General features: G+C 55.9%; 4 protein-coding genes across 4 annotated transcripts; 2 read left to right on the top strand and 2 right to left on the bottom strand.

Moving 5' to 3' along the window:
- Positions 1-282: 282 nt before the first annotated feature.
- PSV08DRAFT_399839 (uncharacterized protein) lies at positions 283-2,736 on the top strand (the record flags this gene model as incomplete). Its single annotated transcript, XM_066093583.1, has 2 exons — positions 283-454; positions 547-2,736. 2 exons carry the CDS (start codon positions 283-285, stop codon positions 2,256-2,258), a joined length of 1,884 nt encoding a protein of 627 aa, XP_065949601.1. The 3' UTR covers positions 2,259-2,736.
- Positions 2,263-3,855, bottom strand: PSV08DRAFT_276153 (mitochondrial 54S ribosomal protein uL3m). The gene is made up of 3 exons (XM_014217202.1): positions 3,210-3,855; positions 2,844-3,057; positions 2,263-2,735 (listed from the first exon to the last, which is right to left on the bottom strand). Exons 1-3 carry the CDS (start codon positions 3,825-3,827, stop codon positions 2,572-2,574), a joined length of 996 nt encoding a protein of 331 aa, XP_014072677.1. The 5' UTR covers positions 3,828-3,855; the 3' UTR covers positions 2,263-2,571.
- A 209-nt stretch (positions 3,856-4,064) lies between these two features.
- PSV08DRAFT_399837 (trimeric LpxA-like protein) lies at positions 4,065-6,700 on the bottom strand (the record flags this gene model as incomplete). The annotated part of the gene is made up of 5 exons (XM_014217208.1): positions 4,065-4,491; positions 4,543-5,236; positions 5,372-5,882; positions 5,942-6,020; positions 6,074-6,700. 5 exons carry the CDS (start codon positions 6,698-6,700, stop codon positions 4,435-4,437), a joined length of 1,968 nt encoding a protein of 655 aa, XP_014072683.1. The 3' UTR covers positions 4,065-4,434.
- A 1,108-nt stretch (positions 6,701-7,808) lies between these two features.
- On the top strand, positions 7,809-8,571 carry PSV08DRAFT_244880 (uncharacterized protein; the record flags this gene model as incomplete). The annotated part of the gene is made up of 2 exons (XM_066092322.1): positions 7,809-7,846; positions 7,887-8,571. 2 exons carry the CDS (start codon positions 7,809-7,811, stop codon positions 8,569-8,571), a joined length of 723 nt encoding a protein of 240 aa, XP_065949600.1.
- Between the last annotated feature and the right edge of the window lie 2,354 nt (positions 8,572-10,925).

The raw sequence follows: 10,925 nt of genomic DNA, 5'->3' as shown, positions 1-10,925 counted from the left end.
AACATGACGCCATATGCGACGTGAAACAGCATTGATCAGTGGAAGGCAATGTGTTGAGATAGATGCACCGAGTATATTTGACGATACGCAAAGGGCGAGGCTTCCCTCGAATTGAACTTGATGAATATAGTGCTGGCTTGTGTCGTCTGTCCACTCGATAGTGCTCTGGTCGCTAGTGCTGGCTGGCAGGAGAAGGTCAGTCAGTCGTGTATAGATTCATTGGAGAGCAAAAAGGTCCGATTCTCGTATGTACTGACTACTTGATGTCGAATGTCGTGCAAGATGGCCTTGGCGATGCAGCAGGTGGTAGATTGCCAAGAAGGGAGGGAGAAGGAGGTTGTTCCAATAGAGAGCCGCCTGGACGCGGAAGGCGGGACTAGCGCTACCCTTGGGATGAGCGCTGACCACGTGTCGGCAAAGGCCCTGTCGGTTGCCAAACAACACAACCGACCGGGTCCGACCAACCCTGAACCCAGCACCATCTCCACGCCGGTCCTTATCCACCCACCTAGCTGAACGTCATTGTCGCTGCAACTGTGCAACCAGCGTGCAGCTCACACGCATCCTGGATGGCCCACCGAAGACATGCCAGCAGCCAGCATCATGGTAGAACGCAGGCCAAGCAGTACAACGCACCACACCGCTACCCCGGCCAATCATCTCGACCCCTCCAACGCCCTGCTGCATCTTGGTCGTCAGACTACATCTCCGAGCCAGTCCACTCCGACGCGGACGACTACATCAACTCGCACGATCCAGATCCAGCCCCAAGTCCTGCACGGTATCATGAAAGGCCCTCTCCGATGAGTTCACCGTACAGCCCCCGGGAACGAGGGACTAATAATAAGCCATCATATTACACAACCCCCCCGCGTCGCCGGCAACAATGGCCCGCGCGGTACCAGACCCCATCCCCTAGTTCCGATTATATTGCACAGTCCGCCCGGACAGAAGACGATTATATTGCTACGCCGGCGAGTCGTATGCCGGGCGCCTTTGTTGACGACGACGACGACGTAACACCAGAGTACAACAGTGGATACACGCAATATCGACCCGACGATAGCTCACCGCTCCAACGCTCTGCCCCTAAATCCTATGACCGAGAGAAGCCACCGCCTCGATGCCGTGCTGCTCCCAAAGACTACGGCCATGATCCACCGCGGCACCATCGTCATCGTGACTCCGACCTGACCAGCAGCAACTGGGACCGCAAGCACGACACGGCGCGGACCCGGAGCCGCAGTCGTAGCCGCAGCCGCGTCAAGCACCTCCAACCACATGAACTCGAAAATTTCCACGAAGCAAGGCAATTTCTCGAGCGCTTCCGTGCCCTCAGCATTAAGCACACTGCCCGCCCCATCGGCGCCTACTCAAGCGACGAGGAGCGCGACGATGCCCGGAGCCTGCGATCACGCCACAGCAGTGTATCCAGGGAACGCCCTGCAACATACATTTCCTCGTGTCGAAACAGCAGCAACGCAAAGAGCAAGCGCATCGAGGCCGCTAACGACGCAGCCGTAGCTTGGTACCGCAGCTCCCACCGCTACAAGGACGACGCATATGCTTCATCTCCTGAACGCACCACGGGCTTCAGCCAACCCCCCCGCCAAAGCAGACTCGACCGCTACGAGCGACGCCCAAGCTACAAGCTGCTTACCCGAGATGCTGCCGCACAGGACTCTGATACAGATTCTCTAGGTCGCGACCCATCGACCACGCGCTCCTATCTTTCTCGCCCCCCATCCACAACCCCTTCCTACATGTCCCGTTCTCGCTCGCGCTCTCGTGCCCCATCCACCGCCCCTTCATACGTTTCCCCCTCCCCCTCCCCTTCTCGACCCCGTTCCCCGCCTTCCTTCAGCCGTGCAGTGACTACTACGCACCGCCGTTCGTCGTACAGCTCCGACAACGGCATCGGTGAGGGAAGCGATTACCTTCCCAGCGACGACTCCGAAGAAGAACATGCGAGACGCCATTTTTCAGACGACGACAGGTACGAGCGCAGAGGGGCGTATAGTGATGATAATGGCGTGGGCGAGGGGAGCGATTATGTTTCTAGTGATGATGATCATCATCATGTCGATGATAGGAGGGGGGGTAGGTATGCGAGGGGCAAGATGTATAGTGCACGTGAGCGCGTGAGGGAAGAAGATGAGGATGAAGAAGAGCATAGTTATAGTAAAGGGTGGGGTGTTGGGAACAGGGGCGAGACGACGGGAGGCAGACGGTATTGGGAGGGAGGAGTGGGGATATAGATGATGATGCCCTTTTTTTTGAGCTTTTCTTTTTCATTATGTTTTGCAATTGGACTTCTTGGGGCTTTTGGCGATGAATACCATGATTAATGACACTTTTTTCCTTGAGCCATGGCGGAGTGACAACTCACTTGATGATTGTTTTTCATTCCCTTCTCTTGTTTAGTCCTATGATATCATGTACACTTTTTCTACACTCAATTCTATTCCACAACATATGCACGCTGATATGGCGCCAGACAGATGCATTTTCCAACGCCTCAATCGTATAATATGATACAATACTTTCCTTTCATCCCACATACTCGTTCATCTAAGCGGTAGTAGTAGTCGCCTCAGCAGCAGCAGCATCAGCATCAGCCGCCACCAGTACCTCCTGAGGCTTAAGTTCAGCCGTGCTCATGGGACCCGCTGGCCATGGTTTACCCAGCGCATCTTGAACACGGATGATTTGGTTCTTAGGACCAGGTACACAACCTATATCATTATCAGTCAGTCAGTCAGTCAATCAATCCAGCCATCTCTCCCGACATCCGCCCCCCCAAAAAGAACATATAAGAAAGAAAGGAGGGGATATCAACATACCAGTAACAACAACGAGCCCATTTCCCTCATCCACCTGCAAAACCCTCAAATTCTTCACCGTAACACTCTCATTCCCCATATTCCCCGGCATACGCTTGCCAGGCAACACACGGGAACCCGAGCCCTGGGATCCACCCGCAGAACCCATACCACGATGCATAAGCGACTGACCATGGGAGGCGGGTTGACCGCCAAAGCCATGTCGTTTCATACCCTAAATATTTCGCCCCCGATTGTTAGCCTCTTTTCACTCTTCATCTCGGCCCACCCACTACACCTCTCTCTCTGTCTCTCTCTCTACCCTCCAAAGGAAACATTAAGGAAGAAAGAAGAAGAAGAAGAAGAAGAAAGAAAAAAAAAACTTACACCCGCAAACCCCATCCCCCTCCCCACGCCCCTAACATCCACCCACTGCCCCTCACGAAACCAACCCGCACCCACACTCTCCCCAACACCCACCTGCAACCCCTCCTCCCCTTTGACTCGAAACTCAGCCACCCACCGCTTGGGCGCCACGCCCGCGCCCGCAAAATGGCCCAGCATCGGCCTCGTCACGTTGCGGGCCTCCTTTTGGCCCGCCCCGATTTGCACGGCCCAGTAGCCGTGCTGGTCGCGTCGCTTGTGCGCGACCACTTGGTTGCGGTCGAATTGGAGGACGGTGCAGGCGGTGCGTTTGCCCGTTTCCGCGTCGTACAGAGACGTCATGCCCTTTTTTATCGCGAGCAGACCCGTGCGGAGCGGTGTGCTGTGCGCTTTGCGCTCCAGGGCCGCCGTAGAGCTGCTGCCTAAGGCCGGTTTCGAGGGGTGGTGCGCGAACCGGTCGGGGTGGGGGGTGAAGGTGGATTTGATGGTGCGGATCGAGGTGTAGCTGAGCGAGGTTGTTGGCGTCGTTTGCTGCTGGAGGAGGACACATCGCGCTGACGTCGAGGGAATGAGGAATTGAGGGGGTGGGAGCCCCCAATTTAGAGGTATCTTGGGTGGCATTGTTGTTGTTGGTGGTGGTGGTGGTGGTGGCACTCCGATTGATGATGTTTCTCGCCGCGGGCGTTTTGCAAACCCGCGCGGGCCCTCTCTCTCTCTCTCTCAGAATTGGGCGCACGGATCATGTTACGCACGTGAAGCAAGCGTTCAGCCTCCCGACATACGCTAAACCAGTACATTCCGTCTTTGTAGCCTAGTGTCTGGTACGAGTCATGCATGGCCATACTTACACGTCTATTTAGAGCAGTTTAGGAGACAAGTATATTTTTGGTGCTTTTTTTTCGAGCAATGCCCTGTCCAGCAGGCTTGGTACCAAGATACAATACGAGACGTCACAAGTCAGATACCGCCCGTTGCCCTACATACACTATGTACCATCGACTCACCTCATATCCCAAAACCCACAAAAAAAACACAAGAACGCGTAGCAATGGGTATCCTCCGGTTTGTGAAACGCCAAAAACTCCAGGCACCCCCACGTGGTGGTGCGTAATGTGACATTCAAGTCATTCGTGAAATGTGCCGAAAGCGTTTAGCGTCTTTACAATACGACGTCGGTTGTCTGACAAGCAGCCGAGTAGCTCGGATACGTTTCTTTGATTAATCAAAGTCAATTAGGAAGTATATTAGCAGGGTTACCCTGAGCCACGCAGTTGGGGGGCAGCGTCTGTCAAAAAGTCAGTGTCTGTACTACAAATCATCGTGGGCTGTAACATACGTGAGAGACTACCGAGCCTGGGCGCACAATTGTGTTTTCACCAATCTTGACCCCTGCCTCGATTACGCAGTTGTCGCCAATGTAGACATTTTCGCCAATATGCACCTCCTGTGCAATCTCTGTTCCGTTGCTGCCCTTGAGCGACTTGTTGTCAGTCGGCGTCTTGAGCGTCTGTATTGTGACCCTGGCGCCTATCTTGGTATTTCTGCCAATGCAGATCCTCGCAGAGTCGTGAAGGTGACAATCGGAACCAATGACAACATTCTCGGCAATGTTCAGGTGATATCCGTAATCACAGGTAAACGGCGCGGCAACAAAGACGTTGCTGCCCAAGTGGCTAATGACATCGTTGGCATCTTTCCGGGGTGGAATCCATCTAGCTGCCAGGATAGTCTTGAAGAGACCCTCCCTTGTCTGCTTTGAGAATTGGTTCGAGGCGTAGGCTGTGTTGTTGAAGTTTTGCTGAGCTCCCATACATTGGTGGCGTTCATCCATTAGGATCCTATCAAAAGGAAGGAAGGGTTCCCCTGCGAGCATCTTGTCTTTTTCGGATTTGTACAGCATCGACGAAGCTGGTGGAAAGCGTACTGGTGACTGTGCAGGAGGTATATTAGTGGACAATGGCGGGGGAGGACGAGAATGCTGATGGGCCACATGATGTTGCTGCGGCGGTTGTACGACAGCTTTGGAAGCCCTAGATGTTTGTCAGCAAACATTTTCAAAAGCATTCTGATGTTTTTTTTGGGAGCATGTTGAAAATAACAATCAGGTTGTGCAAGCGTTCCAACAAACAATCTAATCGCAGGTCTGGAGAGTGATGAACACTTACAGGACAGGTGCAGGCGTTGGTGCAGGTGCAGGACTGCTGGTAGGGATATGGCTCATGCTGTGAGGAGTGTGGTGGTAGACACGAGAGCTGTGTTGATGAAGTGGCTGTTGTAGTGGAGGTGGTGGTGGTGGTTGGTTTTCGTGACTTAGGTGTCTCTCATGCTGGCTTGGTGGAGGCTGTCCATACTGTACAGGAGCTGACGGAGGACCCTCTGGTGGGTAAGGGGCTCGAACTGGAGGCGGCGGTGGTGGCGTCGGCTCTGGCCAGTTGTTCCATGGTTTGCGGTCCTGGCCGTTTGCTGAGCGAATATCTGGTGGTGGGTAAGCGGCTTCAGTAGAGTGAGGCGCGCAATGTGGGATGTGAGGTCGACTGCAACCTGGACAAGTTGGTATGGCGGATAGCCTCTCCTTTGCTTGCAGAGCAGGCGGGGCTTTTGCGGGCCCATTCTTTGTCCATGGCACCTTATTGGCATAGCCCTCACAGACAAAGCCACCTCGAGTGCAGTTGTTGCCTGTTGAGTAAGGTTAGATTGATGTCGGGGGGGGAGTTGGTAGAATGGTTGAGACTAACACTCTGGTTTTGCTTCATCGCACTTCTTCTTTCGCCTCCTGCAGGTGCCACAGCCTGTTTTGGTGCGATTGGCAAATTGCTACAGACGGTCAATCAGCTGGTGCCTAAGGGAATGGGGGCTAAAACGCTTACCCTTTTTCGCTTCTTCAGCTCGACTTGAACACCAGCGCGGGTGACTTCAGTGGCGCTCGTGTCATCGAGCTCAGCTTCGCCAGCGCTGCCCATGCGAGCATGCGAGTCTGACGAGATGCTGGGGCGGACGGGCTCAACAGGACGTGGATCCCGGTGGTCAAAGTGTTGGTGGCCGGTGTGAGGCAGCTCACGGGGCTCTGTCTGCCAGCGTCGCTCGGCATCGGGACGACCCAGTGGCGGAAGACTTTGCTGCGGGGGTGCATCCATGGTGGTGAGCGTCTCACGGCTCATGGGGTGGAAAGGATGTGGCAGTTGGCGTGAACCGGCGACTAAGTCGCCCGGACTCCGGCGAGCGATATTGTCTTCTTCCGAGGCAGAGCACCTGCGTTTGTTGACGCTTTCGGGAGACCTGTCTCTGCTGCTGACGGTGGAGGGGCTGGTGTCACTTCTGGGAGAGTGGTAGCTGGTCTCTTGGCCCCGCGAGGCCGGACTCCAGGTGGAAGATTTGGCAACAATTGGTGGTTTCTGTTCGTCGGTGGGGCTCACGGACGAGGGACCATTGACCGATGTAAAGGCAGGCCCATGGGGAGCGGTGTTAAAGGCAGGCATATGCAGCACGGTCGACATGTCCGAGGCGCAATATCAAATTTGGCCGAAGGGACTTGATCAAGTTTCGAGACGGTGGGAAAAAAACGACTACTGTGATGGCGAGGCAGAGAGGCGAGGCACCATGGCACGGCCGCTGTGCGGGCGCAGGCAGTGTGTATTGTGGTGCACAATGCAAGCGCGTGGTGGGATGGACAATGGGAAGGAGAGATGGTTCTTTTGGTCGTTACTGGCCAGTTGGCGGGATGGGGGGTAGTCGCGAGAGAGAGAGAGAGAGTTGAGCAGGCGATGGCGGTGGATGGATGGATGGATGGATGGATGGATGGATGGGGGTGGTGGCGGGACGTGCCCGTGATAGTGGCAGATGTGATGGCGGGGAGGGGGGTTGTCAAGTAGTGGCAGTTGAGCGGGAGCAGTAGTGATGATGATGGTCCAGAGGGCGGGAGGGATGTGGCAGGTTTGGATGGAGGAGCGGCTCCTTGGATGGAGCTAGCTAGCAGAGCCACGGGAGCTGGTGCGCCTTTTCCATGGCGGGCCCAAGAGTGAGTAAGTATAAGGCGCTGGCGCTGGGCGGATGTGGGAGGGCTGCTGCCAGCGGATGAGCAACAGGCCTAGCAGCAGCAGACAGGCAGGCTTGCAGGCTTGCAGGCTTGCACTTGCAACAGAGGGCGGCTGTTCGCTCCCTGTGCTGGTGGCCCGGCCAGGGTGGAAGGCGCCCCCCCCCCCGGTCGGGCCCTTGCCATTGGCCCGACGTGCAGACGCCCCTGCTCCCCGCGTTTATCTGCCCACCCGGGCGGCGAGGAAGGGGCAGCGAGAAGCGCACAGAGGGCCCCGAGACGCGGTTTTCACGATATCTGGGGAATATAGACCCTGCATTGTGGCCTCTACCACGTTTTTTTCGCGGAAAAGTCGCGTCTACAGCCCTACAGCCGTTTGGTGGGTGTAGAGGAGGGTAGAGCTGGTGGAGAGGCCGCAAGGGTGGCACAGATGGATCATCGACCAAAGCGGCTAGGCGCCGGCCGGGGCCCACAGCGCCGCCCAGGCAGCTTGTGATTGGCGTGGGTGGGTGGGGCGGGCTCAAACGCGCGACAATACCGCATAGCCGCGGCCAACGCCCGCAAGACGGGCCATGTGTATGGGTGTGTGCATGGGGCCGGGCGTGTGCATGTAAGTATGTACGTACTATGTATGTGTCCAAGTATGTCAGTACACGACATTGGCTCTCGGGCGCGTTGGCTGCGGCCTGTTGGCTGCGGGCTGTGGGCTGTTGGCCGAGGGGCCTGCTGCTGTCCTGCCTGCCTGCCCGCCGCCGCCGCCACCACCACCGGCCAACGCCCTGCCTGCCCGGCTGCCCGCCTGCCCGCCTGCAAATCACCAGGCCCGGCTGCGTCGTCATCAGATCGGTGCCTGCGTATCGCCCAGCATCCCGCGCGCTTCCATCACGGCATGGCACACATGGCACAGCACAGCCTCCTGCTAACCGCCTGGCCCGAGCCAGCCCAAAGAGCCCAGCACCAAACAAGAAGGCGCCCAATGGGTCTCGCCGCGTTTCATTTATGAGCTCTACGCCCTCGTCCGCCATGGCCGTCCACTCTGCGCCATGTGTGCTACCACGACGCTCCGTCTCGTGTGCGTGTGCCCGTGTGCCTCGTACGAAACCCGTCTCCATACATAGCGCCGCTGCCATTCCCGCCCTACGCTGCATGGTTGGCTGTCCGGCCCGGCTCGCGCTAGGTGTATACGTACTTGTTTCCACTGTCGCTCTCGCTCACCCGCGGGCGCCTCTTGCTGCAGACGCTTTCTGCCCTCCAGGAACCCGCGCGCCAGACGGGAAGAAACGGTCGGAGCAGACATGGCCCAGGGCGCAAGAGGCCTGTTCTTGCCTCGGCTAGGCTGCGCCATGCCACTTGGGGGTGCACACATGGTATGCTGAGCGAATGCGGCGTCGGGCCAATCACAGGCCAGCGCGCGCGCCGCCTCGCCATGCCGTGGCTAGCCAAAAGCCTCGTCGTTAAGCGCGGCCGTTTGTCGGGCACGTCGCCGTGTCTCGAGAGCCATCTGGCAACATGTCCATCACCGTGAACGTGCCTGTACACATGCATCGTCTCCCCATTGCCACTGAGCATGCCCGGCACTGCACGGCACTGCACTGCATCAAACAAAAACCCACCACTCCGTCGCCGTGGTTCTCGCGGCGCGTTCCGTTCCCGCTAGCGATCAGACAAACAACGGGGACTACGCCGCACGGCATCGTGTCCTTTGCTGTGCAGCTTGGATTCCAATGCGCCGGATTCCCAAACAGGCTCGCCCCTTGCCTTGGATGCTCAGTCAGCCATGTCGTCCTGCTCTCTCCATCCGTCTCATCCTTCCGCTCTGCCGTCTGACTCGAGTAGCGAACGGAAGCGCGGAACCCACACGCGCTTGTCGCCAACGTCCTCGTCCGCCGCCCTACGCCGCCCTACGCCGCCACATGCCGTCCCAGCCAGACCCGACCCCCCAATCGCTTATGGAGCATCTTCTTCCGTGTCCAAGATGATGCATCCACCTGCACCCTTCCAGACCTGTCATGCGGCACACGTCCGGCATACTTACATGCATATCCATCCAAGTACACACTTGCTTTAAACACAAAGGTTCGCCCTGCAACTCTCTTCGGCCCGCTTCGAACCTCCTTCGGCGCCAAAAAAGAAGCTCTGGCCAACAGCTCCCACTACCCCCGTGAGCCGACTTTTCTCCCACAAGCCGCCGCTGCCCACCACCAAGATTACGAGCAGGTTTGCACATCTGCCGTCACCGATAATCACTCTGTAGGATTCGCCCTCGGCAAAATCTTGCGGCATTATCCAGACATGGTCCACATGCCGTGCAGCATGCTATACTGGATTCGACCACTGCCCAACATCACACGCTCTCACGTCCAGACACGACAAACCCATTGCCCAGAAATGTCAAGATGACATGTGTACAACTCTTACATCTCACTTACATGCTTCTGCCCAATGCTCCCCTGGTCCGCACTGCACACCATACTCAGACGAGATGACAGTCATTGCTGTGGCAAAAAAACTCAAATCCTTTGAACTTTCTCTGGCGGTGTAGGAAGCATTACCTCTTGTTGACATGACAAGTTATACCAAGAGCATGTTAGTAGATTTGTATCCATTAATAAGGTTCAAAAACAAAATCCAGTTTCATGGTTGTGGTGGAAGAATTGGCAAGTATAACTGCGCCGACACGCAATGAGATACTGCAAAGTAGTGTACATGGTAAAGTGAGGTGCATATGCATAAGGCCGAAGTATGCCCTTGGCTTCTTACCCTGTTGAAACTATACAGAAGTGGGTCCTCTTCCAAACGGACAGTACGTACACGGCGTTGTCGAAACAGCAGGAGCAGGTGTAAACAATGCTCCTTCCATCAACATAACGTGATACTGCTTTTACATAGTATGTTACGACCCCTGAACGAAGCACATCGGGTTCAAGCCGACGTACAAGACTCGTTTGCATCCTCGCAACAAAATTTATTAATAAATGCAACCATTCATCACATCTCCCTCATCTCGTCATCATACCTATGTCGTCTACCTACGTAGCACTTTCAAACATCACCCCACACACCGTTTCACCTACGCGCCCTGTACATCCCACCTACCTACCCTTCCATGTAACCCTCCAGTACACATGCACACTTACCCATTGACACAAACAAGCGTCTAATCCTGATTCGACACACGCCCCGGCGCTTAACAATCGTTCCATCTCTCCACACGCACACGCACACACAGATAACGTTCATGCGTCGCTCCCACGAGAAAGAACAACCTACTCCGAAAAATTCAACATCACGATTCGTTGAATCCCCTCCGACATCCATGCCTTGAAAAGATGATCTGGTAACGAACGTTGCCAAAACTCAAACCTTTCTCTCTCCTACATACCCCCCCCCCCCCCCCGATTACATCCCCCCGCTCGCTTCCCATCCCCCCCTCACACCTCACTCGCATACGCGCAATCTTGGAGTCCCTCTCCAAAAAAGCGCAGCCATCAAAACAACCAAACAAAAATTGGAGTAACCGTTGGAGACCACAACCACCAAAAAAGAAATAAATGGATACGCGGCGATGACCAGGTTAAGAAGAGGGAGTTGCTCGCCGATATTTGCCCGATGCGAGAGTCGTGTGAGTCGAGTGTGACAGGGATGGGACGGACAGGGGTGTGCAAGGGTAAGGATGCAGGAAAAGGTAA

This window comes from Bipolaris maydis (genome assembly GCF_028858645.1).
Source record: "Bipolaris maydis strain C4 unplaced genomic scaffold PSV08scaffold_3, whole genome shotgun sequence".
In the NCBI taxonomy this organism is placed as follows: domain Eukaryota; kingdom Fungi; phylum Ascomycota; class Dothideomycetes; order Pleosporales; family Pleosporaceae; genus Bipolaris; species Bipolaris maydis.
This window is presented reverse-complemented; position numbering and strand designations above follow the sequence as displayed.

Bases quoted from the DNA above. Each gene is read 5' to 3' on its own strand.
- PSV08DRAFT_276153 (XM_014217202.1), bottom strand. From the start codon at position 3,827: ATGCCACCCAAGATACCTCTAAATTGGGGGCTCCCACCCCCTCAATTC. The intron at 3,058-3,209 runs GTAAGTTTTTTT...CGAAATATTTAG, and splicing joins GGGGGATGGGGTTTGCGGGT to GGTATGAAACGACATGGCTT. The intron at 2,736-2,843 runs GTATGTTGATAT...ATAATGATATAG, and splicing joins TGGGCTCGTTGTTGTTACTG to GTTGTGTACCTGGTCCTAAG.